Source organism: Gymnoscopelus braueri, assembly GCF_963280865.1.
Source record: "Gymnoscopelus braueri genome assembly, chromosome: 15".
In the NCBI taxonomy this organism is placed as follows: domain Eukaryota; kingdom Metazoa; phylum Chordata; class Actinopteri; order Myctophiformes; family Myctophidae; genus Gymnoscopelus; species Gymnoscopelus braueri.
The window spans coordinates 39,924,041-39,943,258 of record NC_137620.1 but is presented as its reverse complement, the minus strand read 5'-3'; the positions used below and the strand labels follow the sequence as shown (position 1 = coordinate 39,943,258).

Sequence of the window (19,218 nt, the reverse complement as noted above, 5' to 3'; positions counted from 1 at the left end):
ACTTCTTAATATGGAGTTTGCCTCCCCATCTCCACACACACGCACACGCACACGCACGCACGCACGCACGCACGCACGCACGCACGCACACGCACGCACACACACACACACACACACACACACACACACACACACACACACACACACACACACACACACACACACACACACACACACACACACACACACACACACACACACACATTAGGCTTGTTCACAGGTGCACACACACAATTAATCAGATATTGGTCTTGTCCTCTCAGTCCTCACACTGTTCTAACATCAAAATTCACATCTAACTTCAAAATTCCCATCCTGTATAAAACGTCATCTAAACATGGAGACAACTTTCACAGAGAGACAGAAACAGAAACATTCTTCAAATCAGACTAAAACACACTGTTAGAGGTTGCAGTCTAACATTTATTTAGAAAAAAATAAGTCAGTGTAAATTAAGTAAAGTTAATGAAAATATTATGATCACCTGACGGTCTCACACTCCTTTATATGAATTGAAACATAATTTTGTCATTTTACCAGATAGGTTGTGAGCTTGCATATCGGATATTAAAGAAGTTACAGAAGCCTTTTCCCCCTCTTTTGTTTTTAACATGGCAAGTTATAAGTGTGTAACAGTAATGTCTCATTTTATTTTTCCTTTTAAAGGTATTCAATAGGTCTTAAAAGTCCTTTCACTTTAAAAATGTGCAGATACCCTGTATACACTATACATACTGTATGATGGTTTGTTTACTGTTGAGTGAGAAAACAATGTTGCACATTAAACAAAAAATCATCATTTGGGGACCCCCTGGGAGTCCCGACCCACAGTTTGAAAACCACTACATTAAGTATAACCAATCTACACAGACTGACAAGAGGGCTCTGTAGTAATATCAACAAGATAACAGGGCATACTGTATAATGATGGTCTGCAGCAAGCTTATTAAAGAAATGCAATGAGCGGAACACAATGGTCTGAAACTAAGTTTTCAACTGAATATCATCATCAGTATTCTTAACATGTCTACCATGTCTTACACAGCTCTGCTGTATCGCCATTGCTCCAATAAAGCCTTATTCCTGGATAGAGAGGTTGTGTGAACGTGGTTTGAACTGTGTGTAGGAGGGTCATTGTGTCAGAAACACTGTAGAAGGACAGAGTACCTGCCTTGTGGTCCAGGTACACCCCCACTCTGTAGGAGAGAGGCCCTGACACTTTAGTCTGAACATCGTTGTGTCTGAAACTGTAGTTTTTATCATGCCACTGTAAACACCAGGATTCATGATTGTCTCCAAACCAAGTTTGTCTGCTGATCTGCTGGTCTTTATAACAGACTGCTATATCAACCCTATCACCACTCCACTCTACTTCCCAGTAACAACGTTCAGACAGACCCTCTGTACACAACACCTGACAGTTGAACCCAGTAAATCTCTCTGCATGATCAGGGTAAGGTTGTTGTTGATGTGTAAAAGTCACCTTCCTGTTCTCCTCTGACAGGGAGAGACGTGTGTTTATTGTGTCCATGTCCAGAGACAGAGGAGAGGAATCTGTGAGAACACACGACAAAAGAAAAATCGAGTTAGTCTCTCAGATCAAACTCATTAGAGCTTTAAATAACAACATATCAGAATGAAACTTCAACGTTCAGAACCTGCATCAACATGGACTCACATTGTAAAAAGTCCTTTCTGGTCTGAGGCTCCGCTGGATGTAAAACATCAACTGGAGACACAAGAAAACAGTAAAGGTCATCATGACATTGTAAAGGATTTCTATGTCCACACAAAGGGTCAAATCCAATAGACTTTACTGCTGACTTCGGGCATGTAAAACATACAGCGTGAGCCTACCCAAGCCCCCAGAGTTTCTGAGAAACATTGAAGCCGCCACCCCAGTGGCCAAAGCTGGAACTGCAGGCAGGGAGAAATACATGCACGAGCAAAACATACTGAGAGATATTTATATATATAAATATAAATATGTAAACATATTATACATAAATACATATGCATTTAAATATAAATATGCATCTCGAGTGTATTTAATAAATATCTCGCGTTCAAACCTTGACACACGGGCTGCCGTAGGACGCAAAAAGGACACTAGTGCGCATGCTCATAACTCTATGGTGTGTCCAAAAACGACTCAATAATTCTACTTCCGGCAGGCTTCCGGGTGCTTCAAAACGACACTGAGCCATAGAGTTAAAAATAATAGAGAGGGCACCCGAAATCTCCTCCCATCCACTTGCATTGAGTTGCTCACCCAGCGCATGGGCCAAAATCACCCCTTCTTCCAGGTTGGAAATTTGGTGGGCGCGGCCTATTTAGGGCCCCAGTTCGTCACAGAAGTGACGCGTTTTACGTCACAGAAGCACGCAGCCCTGTGCACAAGCTCGTGCGCACGCTCGTGGGTCGAGCCCATTGGTCGAAACCGTTTTCGCTCGTTCGTGTAGGAGCCCCTACAATGCAGTACCATGAATGGCCAGCATGTCCATTTGGCTTCAATGAAACCACTAGGTTCTGGGGGCTTGCACTGAGCACATTCATTGAAATGATAGCTGGGGGCGGGGCAATCCGCCCTCTAGTTATATTATACCTCTATGGAGCCTACAGGAGGTCACAACATGCGACTGACGTAAAAGACAACAACAGACCTGCTTTACGGCAGTGTCGTAACGAAGCTCTCTTAAAGGCACAGTCACATATATAGCATATATGACAGACATCATACTGAAGAATGGATTAAACTGAAGTTCCAAGGGTTTTGTCAAAAAGTTCAAGTTATTATAGCTTGATAGTAATTGCTATTATATAGTGTTTGTTCAGTAACAGCTGTCTCTCCAGCTCTTCAGTAAAACAGAAAATACATTTTCAGGTGGGTTACACATTTCATCCAATCAGGAGAGAGAACTCCTCAAGATCATTTATTAAGAACAAAATAATAATATGATAATAATGATGATAGAAATAATAAATGGTAAATGGTGCATTTATATACTGCAGGTGACATGAAACACAGGTCACACTCATTTATTGCCCCCCATACTACAGGCTTTAGTAGCCTTCCCAGACATACTTCCACCTGTACAAACTGTTTCAACACTTAGAAATGTACTGTACAGTATAGGGGCCGGTTAAAACACAATAAAGACATTTAAATCTAACCCTAACCTCTCCTTTGAGAAATATTCTTGCTTAGATTCTTCAATGTTTCTGTCCAATCTGACAGACAGCCAACCTGTGTACCATCAGTCTGCTCCAGTTCAAATATCTCCAGTTGCCTTCTGACTTCATCAATCCATGTTTACTATGATGGCTGGTTAGAAAAACAAGAAACGCATTTAAATCTCACCTCTCTCTGATATCTCTGGGCAAGTTGTCTTCAGGATGTTGTCTAGTTGGTCTCTCAGACCAGACACCACATCAATCACATCTCTGAAGGACCTCACAGGACAGATGACCACACTGGGTGAGACTGGAGATCCACTGGAACTGGAGAGAGACTGGAAACTCTGGAGAGAGACAAGTAAACCAGTATAGACAGGGATGGAAGAACATTAAACCAAGAGATCACAATTGGTGGAGGTGAGCTGATGTCCCTGTTGTTCAACCAGTGCGCGAGCGCACGCACACACACACACACACACACACACACACACACACACACACACACACACACACACACACACACACACACACACACACACACACACACACACACACACACACACACACACACACACACACACACACACACACACACACACACACACACACATGATTTAATTTGTCTCTAATGTCTCTACAAATAATTGTGATTAACAATGTGATTGTGTTTTTGGCATTGACTATATCAATAGAAATATAAATTTCTGTTCCATTATACAAACACAAATTGTACAGGGCAGATATTGAATAATTTTATACTTTCAAAATATTAAATAGACAATCTACAAGCTCAGAAGCTGATCTTGTAGATCTGCTACTTTTGAAAAATATTTACAATTATTACAATCATATAAAATTATTGTGATTATCTCAAATAATTGTGATTAGGCAATTATGTAATAATTGTGACAGGCCTAATTCTAACATTGACATCTGGTCTGTACAACTACTGTATACTAGAACTATATGAGTATTAGTAACTACCAGCATTAATAATGTCATGTTATGTAATATACTATGATGTAATAATAATATGACATGATGGAATGCGATGAAAGAGATGAAATATGAAGACGATTTCTCCTAAATGAGTCAAAACCAAACAGTAAAATGCCATGTGTGGAACCTGAATGAAAGTGATGATGTCATCAGTGTTGGACAGCTCCTCCAGGTCATTATGTCTCCTCTCCAGCTGCTCCATGTGGTCCTCCAGCTGCCTCAGGAGAGCCTCCGAGCTCTGCTTCACACACACACACACACACACACAAACACAGACGCGCACACGCACACACACACACACACACACACACACACACACACACACACACACACACACACACACACACACACACACACACACACACACACGCACGCACGCACACACACAGACAGAGAGTGTGTTGTTAAAATGTTTTAAAAACAATCCAAAGTTTCTTTTGAAAATAGCAGATCTATAGACAGATCTGCTATTTTCAAATCATCAAAGATCAAAACCATCCCAACCACAGACTGTTTGAGATGTCGCCGCATGGAAAACACCTACGCAGTCTCACAAATATTATATATGGGTTGCTGGCACACAAGTATTTTCAAATGGGGGTCCACAGCCAAATACATATTAATTGGGGGTCCTTGACATGAAAAGGTTTGAGAACCACTGCTTTAGTGCTTCTGATGACACAAGGCACTGTCTCATCCATATACAGTAGCATCACAGTAAACACAAGAACAAGAACTATTATCATAACATCAGCTCACGTTCAGGGCCTCCATGACCTGTCTCAGGTCTTTCAGCTCCTTCTTTTTCTCCTGGATCTTCTGCTGGACTTCCTCCTGAATTGTCACCAGCTGTTTCTGCAAGAAACAGGAAGAGACAGTTTGGCTTGTAAACAAAGCACATTTTCAAGTCGGGATACCAATTCTATCCAGTGGTGTAAAGTAACGAAGTACATTTACTCAAGTACTGTACTTAAGTACAATTTTGAGATGTTTTTACTTTATTTGAGTATTTCCAGTTTTCAGTACTTTTACTTCTAATCCACTACATCTCAGAGGCAAATATTGTACTTTTACTCCACTTCAATTATGTGAAAACTTTAGTTACTAGTCACTTTGTAGATTTAAGTAAAACATATGATTACTTTTTCCACCACTGATTCTATCCAATCAGGAGAAAGATAACTCATATAGGATACAGGGTAAAAACTAGTGAGATTTGAGACAGTTTAGTTTGGATCCAATCATCTTAAATCAACTTTGTAACTTCCTCAAAATACACTTTTGCAGGGGCAAGATTAATTGACATTAAATACCATTCATGAAAAGTTATCAATCGCCTCTGTTTTTCGTCCAAAATTAGTGTACTTCATCCTTTTAATACTTTTTATTACACCCTGATTTGTGCTTTTTATGTCTCTGACATGGTCATTTAGTTCTGCTTCTATCTTGAAAACATGCTCTATCTTATGATTTGTCTTCAAGTGATGGTGGTCCTACCTGTTTCTCGGCCTTCTCTGCATCAGCTGACACCATGTCATGGCCCTTATGTTCATCCAAGAGGCACTGATAGCAGATATACTGGCGGTCTGTGCGACAGAACACCTCCTTCAGCTTGCCATGACTGGAGCACATCTTCTCCTGCAGTTTGTTGGTGGCTGGGACCAGCTTGTGGCTCTTCAACACAGGAACATTGTAGTGAGGCTGGAGGTGATTCTCACAGCAAGATACCAGACACACCAGACAAGACATGAGAGCTTTTTGAGGTCTGGCTCCGGTGCAGAAATCACAGGCCACGTCTGCCGAGCACATCTTCTCCTGCAGTTTGTTGGTGGCTGGGACCAGCTTGTGCCTCTTCAACACAGGAACATTGTAGTGAGGCTGGAGGTGAGTCTCACAGTAAGAGGCCAGACACACCAGACAAGACATGAGAGCTTTGTAAGGTCTGGCTCCGGTGCAGAAATCACAGGCCACGTCTGCTGGACCGGCGTACAGCAGAGCAGCAGGGGCAGAAGGATGCTGACCTCCTGTACTGCTCAGCTTCATCACACCCTGGAAGTAAAGAGAAGAGTTAACACAAACAACAACACAACGACAAATTACTGACATGAGATATACACACACAACTATAAAACATATCAGAAATATAAACATTTATCGCTGTGTAAACACGCTCTCAATTCTTACCGTCAGTCTCTCGGCGCTCATAATGGAAAATGACAAACACAGCAATAACACCCTGGTCACAAGTAACACTGATGCATGCAGAAAACACTCCTGTTCAGCAAGCATCCACTCTATTTATATGGGTTGGTCTACCCATGTGGGTGAAACCTTCGGGTGATTAATCATGTGACTTGTGTATTGTCTTAAATGTGGAAACACAGGCTTTAGCACTATTCTATAACAATGGCCACTGTACCCCAGCTCCTTATCTGACCTAATCAATCAACCCTCTCAACACTCTCATGTGACTCTCATGTGACATGTGCAAAGTCCCCTGATTTCAACACTGTAGGTCAGAGCTGTAGTTTTTAGAATTGTATATATTTGTACTTATTATTAGGACTAAATATCCTTCTTAAAATAAGATACAGGAAGGCGCTAGAAGGCCACATGTGCAGGTAATGTCAATACAAACGCCACCGTTACATCATAATAATAGATTATTCTACAGACACGCTGTGAACTTGTAGATCGGCTATTTACGACATGCCCAGAAAGGGGACGCTAGGGTGTGGTTAATATAATGTTTCTGAGGGCAAATGTTAGACTTTTCCTTCTCCTTCCTTTTTGTCTTTCTCTTCACTTATAGATTATAAGTGAAGAGAAACTTCACTCAGTTCCCAATTTAGAAAAAATGAAAATAATAGCAGATCTACAAGCTTATAGCGCGGCACTCGGTGCCGCGCTATGAGCTTGTATGTCTGCTATTTTTGAATAGCCAAAGAAATCTAAAATGACACAGATACTTTCCTGGCTATGGGTTAAATGGCTTTTTAAAAAATCCATTTAAGCTATAACTAGGCTAAGTTTGAACTTAGTACGAGGTGGTGCAACTGGCCCCTGGAGCATTAAGAGTTTAACACTCAGGATTACAAAGACATGACCGGGCCAATCAGTGACTGCGTTCCAACTGCTCTTCGTACAACAGTGAAAAGCAGCCCCCTGATTGGCCCGCTCATTTTCTGATTTCTCATACTCTCTGCCTATGGGCCGAAGTCCAGACTGATACCGTGGAGGAACGTGTGAGTGAGGCCACATCATCAGTCTGTCAATGCCAGGCTAGGTGAACCCGATCATAATGATATAATAAAAAAACATCTGGTGGCCAATTCAGTGATGCCTTATTGCTGTTGTGTCATTGCTTGTCATCTGCATTCTCTTTTGTTTTGTCCTCTCACTTCAGGTTCAGCTGGAGTTGAACCTGAAGTGTTCATGGATTTATTCATTGTGTGTTATTTCAGGAAACAAGATTAAGTACCTACAGATTAAGTGAGAGAAAAGCCAGTCAAATTGAAGGATGATGAATGAATTCCATTCAGTATTGTGACCTCAGTGGACAGGACAGTGGTACAGTCGACTGGACCTTTGGTTTAACAGCTTTAACTGTCAGGGGACACGTGATCTCATGGACACATATGAACATGTAACCTAGTGTTCAGTACACTTGTCAATGGAAGCAAACTGGATTTTGCTCAAATTCATCTTCTGAGTTGTATTTCATCTCATCAAGTGTAGCCTATAGTTGATACTGTTAATGTAATTGTTGTACTTTGCAAAACATTTTTTTAACAAGCATGATGCGTCTGCCATAATTTTGAAATATGTATTTCCCAGGGAATCCGTTTTTTTAATATAATCATTAGTCTAAATCGCATACATAATGTCACATTCTGAGACATTATGGTTGAATGATGGACAAAATATGTTTTCCCCCAGATTTCTTTGGTTATTTAGGTATTGACTTCACTGTAAAAAAAACCCCATCTATGACATTGTGCGCTATAAAACCTCTCCTACTGTAATTCATAGCTGTGTTATGTACATGGTCCAGATGAAAAAGCTCAGAACACACAAGTTTCAAATTATACACACTTTTAGCATTGGCTGTTGGTTTACATGGAATAGAAAAGCATATAGGTGTAGAGATCAAATTATAGGCCTATAATCTTGTATTGTAATTAAAATACGCTAGAAGGTAGACTGACAGACAGACAACTTATGATGAAGAAAAGGTCAGCATTAAAAGGGGAAATGGAATATAGTAAATCTCTGTTCAACAACGGAACGGTCAACACCTCATGTTCTTTCACAGCAAAGCAACAGACACTATGCAAGCATAGGCTACTGTATTCTGGAAGAAAAACAAGGAACCATTCATTAAAAAACACTCTCAGACCTCTGAATAGGACCTCATAATAATCACTAGCGTTCCCTTTCCAAGCCTCACTGTGTCAATCTTTTCCAGTGAGAATTGAATGTACGTATTTGTTAAACTTGTGGAATTCTAAAAACAAAACAAAAACAAACAATACTGTGAATGCAAAGTTACATTAAATGAGATTCTGTTTCAGGTTATGTTTCACTTTGGACACAAGGGGGCAGCGTTCACCACTCGTTTTCTTATAGCCAAGCAGGATTTTGCTGTCAATACAAATGAAACTATTTTTTTCTTGAGCAAATATCAGAGTAAAGGCATAATGATTTTGTACAATATTTAGTTTGAGGACACTATCAACCCAACAGAGTAGTGTTTCATTCATCTCTTGGTTAAGGTCCACTGCTCTTGAAAAGGACTATGACATGAAAAGTACAGCTTAATATATTAATGATTTATTGGATAAACTTAGGCTTGTTCAAGCTCACATTCAAACTATCAGAAATACTGTATTGTCGCTGTTATGCAGAAAACCTTTATCTCCATATTTCAACTTTATATGATTTTTTTCTTAAAATAAATAATACTTCGTGGTGTGACACTGTTGCACAAAAGTAGTGAAAATAACACATTTTGTTAAACATAGCAAAAAATAAATCATATTTTTGTTTAATGGCCAAAATAGGGACAGCAGAACTATTTGGAGCGTACACACATGAGAAGATATAGTCACACAGGACTCCAGCTGATATTAGTATAGTTCCGACTGGAACTACAATATACAGGAAACACTGTAGTCCAAGTAGTCTATAGGAGGAACTGAGGTTCACCCTGTGATGTCACAGAGTAAACATTCTAAATTCAAAATAAAAACATAGAAGCACTGCCAAATCATCTTTATTTTGTCCTCGACTTCATGAAAACAGGATTTGGGTTCAAAATCAGGGAAGTGGCCCTTTGAGTCTGTCTGTGATTTTCATAAATGTTTAACTGATGAAAAGCATTAAAGAGAGCTTGTGACTAAATAAACAAAACAAAATGATACAGTAAATGTACTTAGGACTTCTATATTCAATATTATTTATAACCACTTAAAAACCCCAGCATCCGTATTGTGGTCACAGAAAATAGCAGGCTATTTTCAGCGAAAGCTTTCCCCACAATAACCCAAAACAGAAAAGACACTAGTATTGAGATCATTTTGAAATATGTATTTCCCAGGGAATCAGTTTCTGAAATATAATCATTAGTCTACTCTGCATGCATAATATGTCACATTCTGAGATATTATGATTGAATGATGTTTTTAGAAAAACAATAATTTTTTCCCCTGATGTTTTGGTTTTGTAGGTCTTGACTTCACTAGACATAAAAAAACAGGGTTTATTTTCTATAGGGGCCAAACTGACTTTGATAAAGTGAGTGAAGGGCCACACATTGGATTTTTGAATTGAAACTTGAAACACATAGTGGTGAATTATGTTAACTGCATGAATTTGATAGACATGATAGACTCATTTAAAATAGGGTCAAGTATTTTATTTTATTTTTAGCTGTGCTGTCTGTATCACTCACTTTATCAAACATATTCTCTATTTTGCACGACATCTTATGACTTATCTTATTTTTTATTTTGAAAACCATTTTAAAATAGCGAAAATAGTAGATCAGCTACCGTATTTTTAATGTGCAGTTTTAACGCTTTGCTAAATTGACCAATTTAAAGGCCTATAATCTTTCATTGTACAGTCTGTTACCAGTTCAATTATGATTATTTTTGGGGGTCACGGCCTGAACAGGTTGAGAACCACTGGGTTATAGATAAACAACAGCCTATTGACTGACTTAGTGACTATTAATTCTCCACTACCTCTCAGAGGCAATTAAGGGGTATTTGAGTGATGGGATGTAGTTTTAAGATAGTCAAAGGGTCAATGCCCCCAGTACCTAGAACCCCAATGGAAACAAGACCGCAAGGACTTTTGTGGTGTTATCCTTTTAGACAAAGTGTTTGACTGTACTCGTGCTGTTTTTACATTTCTGTCCAATAAAATGTTTAGTATTGAAAATGGGAAGTACTACGTTAAAGTAACAATACCTCCGAATTGTACTTAAGTACAGTACTTGAGTACATGTACTTAGTTAGTTACACCACTGGTCTATTGTACTATTGAGGAAGTGATGTGAACTTGAAAACTGTTGTTCTATTTTGCTGAAGAAGTTCTAATAAAGTGACTGAAGAAAAGAGACAGTTCATTCATCATTGTGCAACGGGAAAATAAGTAATAAATGATACAAAGTCCAGTTGTAATCCAAAGTTAATGAGTCATTAACCCATGATATGTCATGTCAACGATGTCATTCATTATGAATCTGTGTGGAAGCCTCTGATGGAAAGTAATTACATGTATATAGAAAAAGTATTGAAGATTACTAGCAAAATTGTTTAAGTGTACAGTTAGTAAAACTAGATAAATGCAAATATATTTACACTATGTATAATATTTAATTATTATCATTGTCTAGGGAACAATGTAGCATAGACACACACACACACACACACACACACACACACACACACACACACGTCCTCAGCCTGATTTAACATCTATCTTCACATCCTGTATAAAACGTCATCTAAACATGGAGACAACATTCACAGAGAGACAGAAACAGAAAGAGAAACATTCTTCAAAATAAGACTAAAACACTCTGCTATAGAGGTTGCAGCCACAGTGCTCAATTTATTTTGAAAAAACAAGTCAGTGTAAATGAAGTAAAGTTGATGAAAAAAAAATGATTAGAGTCTCAAACTCCTTTATATGAATAGAAACATTTTGTTCATTTTGCCAGATATGTTGTGAGCTTGTAGATCGGATATTAAAGAAATTACAGAAGCTTTTCCCCCCTCTTTTGTTTTTGTTAACATGGCAGGTTTTAAGTGTGTAACTGTTTGAAGGACTCAAACGTTCCTACTGTATTTACAAAATGGGAGAAAAAATAAGAAAAAAAAGGGACGGTCAAAAAATATATACATCATATTAAAATATATTTTTATAAGCGATAAATCAATTAACTTTTGACACACAATACCCTATTGACACCATGAGAAGGAAGTGTTTGGCCAATGTTTAACAATTTTTTAGTATAGTTTGTTGATTATTTTTTACGCAGTAATGCCATGTTTTAATTTTCATTTTAGAGGTATTCAATAGGTCTTAAAAGTCCTTAAATTGTCACTTTAGAAATGGACAGAAACCCTGTATACATTATACATACTGTATGTTGGTTTGTTTACTGTTGAGTGAGAAAACAATGTTGCACATTAACAAAATTATAATCATTTGGGGACCCCCTGGGGGTCCAGACCCACAGTTTGAGAACCACTACATTTAGTATAACCAATCTACACAGACTGACAGAGGGCTCTGTAGTAATATCAACAAGATAACAGGGCATACTGTATAATGATTGTCTGCAGCAGGCTTATTCAAGAAATGCAATGAGCGGAACACAATGGATTGATTGATCATGATGGTGTAGTATACTGAACACATCATTCTTACACAAGCTTTATCTAGAAGAGAAAATCTATCATCAAATGAAGAAAACAAAAGTTTTTAACTGAATATCATCATCAGTATTCTTAACATGTCTACCATGTCTTACACAGCTCTGCTGTATCTCCATTGTGATAATAAAGCATTATCCCTGGATAGAGAGGTTGTGTGAACGTGGTTTGAACTGTGTGTAGGAGGGTCATTGTGTCAGAAACACTGTAGAAGGACAGAGTACCTGCCTTGTGGTCCAGGTACACCCCCACTCTGGAGGAGAAAGGCCCAGACACTTTAGTCTGAACACTGTTGTGTCTGAAACTGTAGTTTTTATAATCTGTAATTATCTGTAAACCCCAGGATTTATCATTGTCTCCAAAGCGTGTTTGTCTGCTGATGTCTTTATAACAGACTGCTATACGAACCCCTGTACCACTCCACTCTACTTCCCAGTAACAACGTTCAGACAGACCCTCTGTACACAACACCTGACATTTAGTAAATCTCTCTGCATGATCAGGGTAAGGTTGTTGTTGTGTTACAGTCACCTTCCTCTTCTCCTCTGACAGGGAGAGATAGTTGCTTATTGTGTTCATGTCCAGAGACAGAGGAGAGGAATCTGTGAGAACACACGACAAAAGAAAAATCAAACCTCATGAACCTTATTGTGTTTAGAGTTAGTCTCTCAGATCAAACTCATTAGAGCTTTAAATAACAACATATCAGAATGAAACTTCAACGTTCAGAACCTGCATCAACATGGACTCACATTGTAAAAAGTCCTTTCTGGTCGCTGGATGTAAAACATCAACTGGAGACACAAGAAAACAGTAAAGGTCATCATGACATTGTAAAGGATTTCTATGTCCACACAAAGGGTCAAATCCAATAGACTTTACTGCTGACTTCAGGCATGTAAAACATACAGCGTGAGCCTACAGGAGGTCACAACATACGACTGACGTAAAAGACAACAGGCCTGCTTTACGGCAGTGTCGTAACGTAGCTCTCTTAAAGGCACAGTCACATATATAGCATATTATGTCAGACATCATACTGAAGAATGGATTAAACTGAAGTTCCAAGGGCTTTGTCAAAAAGTTCAAGCTATTATAGCTTCATTGCTATTATATAGTGTTTGTTCAGTAACAGCTGTCTCCCCGTCTCTCATTTTACATTTATAATACATTTTCAGGTGGGTTACACATTTCATCCAATCAGGAGAGAGAACTCCTCAAGATCATTTATTGAGCACAAAAATATAATAATAATAAAAAATGGTAAATGGTGCATTTACATACTGTAGCGGGTGACATGAAACACAGGTCAAACTAATTTATTGCACCTTCCCAGACATACTTCCACCTATACAAACTGTTTCAACACTTAGAAATGTACTGTACAGTAGGGGCCGGTTAAAACACATTATATAGGTTATAGGGGCCGGTTAAAACACAATAAATACATTTAAATCTAACCCTAATCTTTCCTTTGAGGAATATTCTTGCTTAAATTCTTCAATGTTTCTGTTCAATCTGACAGACAGCCAACCTGTGTACCATCAGTCTAGCCTGGTAAACCCTCCCTCCGGAAATCTCATTTCCATTTGATTCAAATGGAAACGAGATTTCCGGAGGGAGAGTTTACCAGGCTACCATCAGTCTGCTCCAGTTCAAATATCTCCAGTTGCCTTCTGACTTCATCAATCCATGTTTACTATGATGGCTGGTTAGAAAAACAAGAAACACATTTAAACTCACCACTCTTTGATATCTCTGGCCAAGTTGTCTTCAGGATGTTGTCTAGTTGGTCTCTCAGACCAGACACCACATCAATCACATCTGTGAAGGACCTCACAGGACAGATGACCACACTGGGTGAGACTGGAGATCCACTGGAACTGGAGAGAGACTGGAAACTCTGGAGAGAGACAAGTAAACCAGTATAGACAGGGATAGATTAGAATATTGATCACAATTGGTGGAGTTGAGCTGATGTACTTGTTGTTCAACCAGCACACACTACGAACACAAATTGTACAGGGCAGATACTGAATAATGTTATAAACAGTGGAAGAAGCCAATCTACAAGCTCAGAAGCTGATTTGTAGATCTTCTATTTTTTGAAAATGTTTACAATTATAGAAAATAATTGTGATTATCTCAAATAATTGTGTAATAATTGTGACAGGCCTAATTCTGACATTGTTATTGTGGTCTGTACAACTACTGTATACTAGAACTATATTAGTATTAGTAACTACCAACATTAATAATGTCATGTTATGCCATGTCATGTAATATACTATGATGTAATGGAATGGAATCATATGACATGATGGAATGAAATGAAATATGAAGCTGTTGTCTCCTAAAGGAGTCAAAACCAAACAGTAAAATGCCATGTGTGGAACCTGAATGAAAGTGATGTCATCAGTGTCTGACAGCTCCTCCAGATCAGCATGTCTCCTCTCCAGCTGCTCCATGTGGTCCTCCAGCTGCCTCAGGAGAGCCTCAGTCTGAGCCACTGCAGTCTGCTGCTGAACTCTGATCAGTTCTTTAAGCTCACTGCGTCTTCTCTCAATGGAGACCATCATCTCACTGAAGATCCTGTCACTGGCCTCCACTGCTGCTTCTGCAGAGCTCTGCTTCACACAAAACACACACACATACGCACACGCACACACACACACACACACGCACGCACGCGCGCGCACGCACGCGCACGCACACGCACACACTTTTTGTGTTATCCTTGACATGAAAAGGTGTTGAGCACCACTGATATAACAATATAAGTTTTTCAGAAATACATTTTTTAGAATCAGCCTCAGGAGTCGGACATCAGCTACAGTATTTGAAAATAGCCGTTCAACAAGTTCCCAACACATGGCGAATGCATCGCGGCGCGTTGTGACTTTGTAAATCTGCTATTTTCTACAATTCGTGAGAGAATGTTAAAAATAATGAATCATTTTTAAACATTTTAACAACACTAATCTTATACGTGGGTTGCTGGCATTAAATATTTTCAAATGGGGTTCTGCAGCCTAATACAAATTAATTGGTTTAAGAACCACTGCTTTAGTGCTTCTGATGACACAAGGCTCTGTCTCATCCATATTATACGTAACATCACCATCTTTCCTCTTTCCACAGTAAACAGAAGAACAAGAACTATTATCATAACATCAGCTCACGTTCAGGGCCTCCATGACCTGTCTCAGATCTTTCAGCTCCTTCTTTTTCTCCTGGATCTTCTGCTGGACTTCCTTCTGAATTGTCACCAGCTCTTTCTGCAAGAAACAGGAAGAGACAGTTTGGCTTGTAAACAAGGCACATTTTCAAGTCGGGATACCAATTCTATTCAATCAGGAGAGAGAGAACTCATACAGGATACAGGGTAAAAACAAGTGAAATTGGAGGCAGTTTAGTTTGGATCCACACATCATCTTAACCCATTTAGACCTGGAACACCTAAACGTTATACCTTTCAAGCCGGGAACACCTCTGTGTGTAGTTGTTGCTATATACATTATTTAGCATTATTATTATTATTATTATTATTATTAATATTATTATTATCTGGAATTAAAAATGTATATATTTTTCAAAAACTTAGGTCAGGATTTAGAAGGCGTTCTTAACTGATGTACTCACTCAACTCAACTGAGTAACTTCTCCAAAATAAAAATTTGCAGTGGCAAGATTAATGGACGTGAAATATGATTCATGAAAAGTTATCACAATTCAATTTTTCATTGGGAACTTTCATTGGGTCCTTTAATACTTTTTATTGTACAACACCCTGGTTTGTGTGCTTTTAATGTTTTAATGTTTAATGTTTAAGGTTTATTTAGTTATGCTTCTATCTTTAAAACATGATCTATCTTATGATTTGTCTTCAAGTGATCGTGGTCCTACCAGTTTCTCAGCCTTCTCTGCAGCAGCTGACACCGTGTCATGGCCCTTATGTTCATCCATGGTGCACAGATAGCAGATACACTGGCGGTCTGTGCGACAGAACACCTCCATCAGCTTGTGATGACTGGAGCACATCTTCTCCTGCAGTTTGTTGGTGGCTGGGACCAGCTTGTGCTTCTGCAACACAGGAACATTGTAGTGAGGCTGGAGGTGAGTCTCACAGTAAGAGGCCAGACACACTTGACAAGACATGAGAGCTTTGTGACGTCTGGCTCCGGTGCAGAAATCACAGGCCACGTCTGCTGGACCGGCGTACAGCAGAGCAGCAGAGACAGAAGACTGCTGACCTCCTGACTCGAGATTCATCACAACCTGGAAGTAAAGAGAAGAGGAGAGGAGGTCACTCACTGATGACAAATACAACACAGTCATTGTGAGGTTCATGGGGATAAACACAGTGAGAAACTAGAAAAAGTGCTCCTTTTATTTTTTACTCGTTTTAAAAACCACCGTTTTGAAAGCAATGTAAGTCTTAAAAAAAAAGTAATTCAAGTAAAGACAAGTTGACTGATTATTTTAAGTACTTATGTGTGGGTGAATCTATGTAAAGGGATTTTATATAAAACTAAAAGGAAAATAAAATAATTAATTAATTGAAACAAAAATAAAAACAACAAATTAACAATGCAACAAAATAATAAGAAATATAAATACATGAATAATCACATGTTGAATACAGTATTTCAACTAGCACTGAGCTGAGTGGCTATGTGCACATGCATGCGCGGTGCGCACGCACCCGCGCGCGTGCACGTGCCCGCGCACGTGACGTCATAAAATATAGCCCCCATAGTTCAAAAATCCACAGCTCACCACTGGCCACGATAATTACGTTTTCTCTCTCTCTGATTTTTCGTGTGAGGGGTGAAAGGTCAGAAAGCTGAAAGATGTCGGAGTGGCGATGGCTTCCCGACCGCTTTCAAATATCTACCAGGTTAGATATTCGTCTCTGTCCCAGACTCGACATGAGACAGTATCATACAGTATGAAAGGGTCTGAGATGACTCTGCGAGGAGTTGTACGCTACAGCCAATGAGAGCACATTCCAGCCACAGTGACTATGGAGGGTCGTTGGACCTAACCACAACAAACAGTCCCTACCGTAAAGTCCTGTATTAAGTTAAACATTATAAAACCAAATGAGAGAGTGAGCGAGCGTACGTGCTCGAGGGGGGGCTTTGAGAGAGAGAGAGAGAGAGAGAGAGAGAGAGAGAGAGAGAGAGAGAGACTGAGAGACTGAGAGAGCCAGAGCGAGTGTCTGTGTGTGCAGCCGCAGCGTGTATCAGCCAGCGTTGCAGATTTTGCGAGAAATAAGCAACCATGTTTGTGAAAACAAGCCCAGCAAAACCGACTATAAGCACTTTAATTAAACCTATATACAATTACATTGGATATTTGAAAAATAGCCAATCTACAAGCTCACGTTGTAGATCGGCTATCAAAGAAAAATCTTGGGAAAAAAATGAAAATGATGGAATATTTTCCAAATCCACATGGCACAACATATTTTCAGAAGGGGGAGGTCTGCGGACAATATTAATTTTGGGGTCCTTGCAATGAAAATGTTTCAGAACAACTGGTTCAAATAACATTAGGAAACAAGGCCAAATAAGCAACTACACTTTTAAGCAACTTTACAGAAAAACAATCCCAAAATCCGCTTATAATAAGCGGACATGGCAACACTGCGTGCTGCGTAGGCTACTACTTGACGAGAGAGAGAGAGAGAGAGAGAGAGAGAGAGAGAGAGACGCATCACGGGAGACGTCGATTAAAATGAATTGGAATAAAAACAAATGTATGTATTGGGTCTGACTCTGGACAGCATCCTAGTGAACTATCCTACAGTGTGTAATCCCTGGTCGGGGATCAATCTATAGTGTGAAAACCACAACGATATATGACAGCCGATTTCAAGAAATAAACTCCTGCAATGTGTAATGCTTAACGACGAGATGACTCCCCGACCACTTTAAAAGTCCTACAGTGTGTGCCTGGCCTGCCCTAACACAGTCAAAGATCAAAGTAATTACATTAACCGTAGTCAACAAAATGACACCATAAGGTAATGAAGACTGCAATTAAACTAAGATACCAGGTAAACATCAAACCTAGCATCTGTTTAAACCAGTACGTCGTTCTCAAACTTTTTAATGTCAAGGACACCCAAATTAATATGTATTTGGCCACGGACGCCCAAATGAAAAAGAAAAATTATGACAAAAATATTGCATATCGTGTTGTGATGCATTGTGAGCTTGTAGATCAGAAATTTTCAAGTAGCTGATGTATAGGGTGACAGTGGTTAAAAAGACTGTGATGCTCTATTGACACATTTTGTTGGGGTCCCCCTGGAACCCCCTCATGGACCCCTGGGGGTCCCCAGATCCCACTTTGAGGACCACTGGTCTAACATACTATCTAAATAGCATTCTTATAGTATTTGTGAACATTATCAACATACTTAACATAATGTGTAGTAAGTAACTAACATATAGTAGGCTATAACTACCATCTATCTATCACAATAGTCAACAAGGAGTTTTGTGTAGCAGAACATGTAGTTTAATGTGTGGTTGTAACTTGTAAGGTCATCTCACCTCAGCCAGCAAGGTGTTCTTCCTCAGAACAGGTCTGGGACTGAAGCTCTCTCTGCACTGGGGACAGCTGTAGACTCCAGTCTCCTCATACTGGTCCCAGTAACCCTCAATACAGCTTCTACAGTAACTGTGTCCACAGTGTAGAGTCACTGGTTCCTTTAGAAGGTCCAGACAGACAGAACAACAGCAGAACTGGTCCTGGTCCAGATCACATCCCTGTTGCTTCTCCTGCTGTTCTGCCATTTAACTGACAACCACACTCACACTGAGAGAAAACACACAACACTCTGGTTTACTCTGAAGAGAGACTGAGAGAGAAAACAAAACAGCTCTGAGTGTCGTTCCTTTTAAAGAAAAGTGGGAGAGTCAAAGGGAGGGACTTCCTGGATGTTTATAGGAGGCAGTGGTTTTAAATAGACAGTGAATGTGTAGCACAAACAGGTTCAGCTTGTGGTTGAACGTTGTACAGCTGGACTCTCACACTACACCATCATTTACCCTCCGTGTGGAAAAGCCTGGTTTGGGGA

General features: G+C 39.4%; 2 protein-coding genes across 2 annotated transcripts; both read right to left on the bottom strand.

Annotated features, from left to right (window-relative positions):
- Positions 1–1,027: 1,027 nt before the first annotated feature.
- Positions 1,028–5,808, bottom strand: LOC308101539 (stonustoxin subunit alpha-like; the record flags this gene model as incomplete). The annotated part of the gene is made up of 3 exons (XM_080450961.1): positions 1,028–1,554; positions 3,362–3,389; positions 5,674–5,808. The coding sequence occupies 3 exons, from the start codon at positions 5,806–5,808 to the stop codon at positions 1,028–1,030; spliced, it is 690 nt and encodes a 229-aa protein (XP_080307087.1).
- Positions 5,809–11,270: 5,462 nt separating this feature from the next.
- On the bottom strand, positions 11,271–18,975 carry LOC308102347 (E3 ubiquitin-protein ligase TRIM47-like). Its single transcript, XM_080452017.1, has 7 exons — positions 18,692–18,975; positions 16,032–16,403; positions 15,308–15,403; positions 14,522–14,752; positions 13,869–14,028; positions 12,878–12,919; positions 11,271–12,727 (listed from the first exon to the last, which is right to left on the bottom strand). The coding sequence occupies exons 1-7, from the start codon at positions 18,932–18,934 to the stop codon at positions 12,210–12,212; spliced, it is 1,662 nt and encodes a 553-aa protein (XP_080308143.1). The 5' UTR covers positions 18,935–18,975; the 3' UTR covers positions 11,271–12,209.
- Positions 18,976–19,218: the final 243 nt, after the last annotated feature.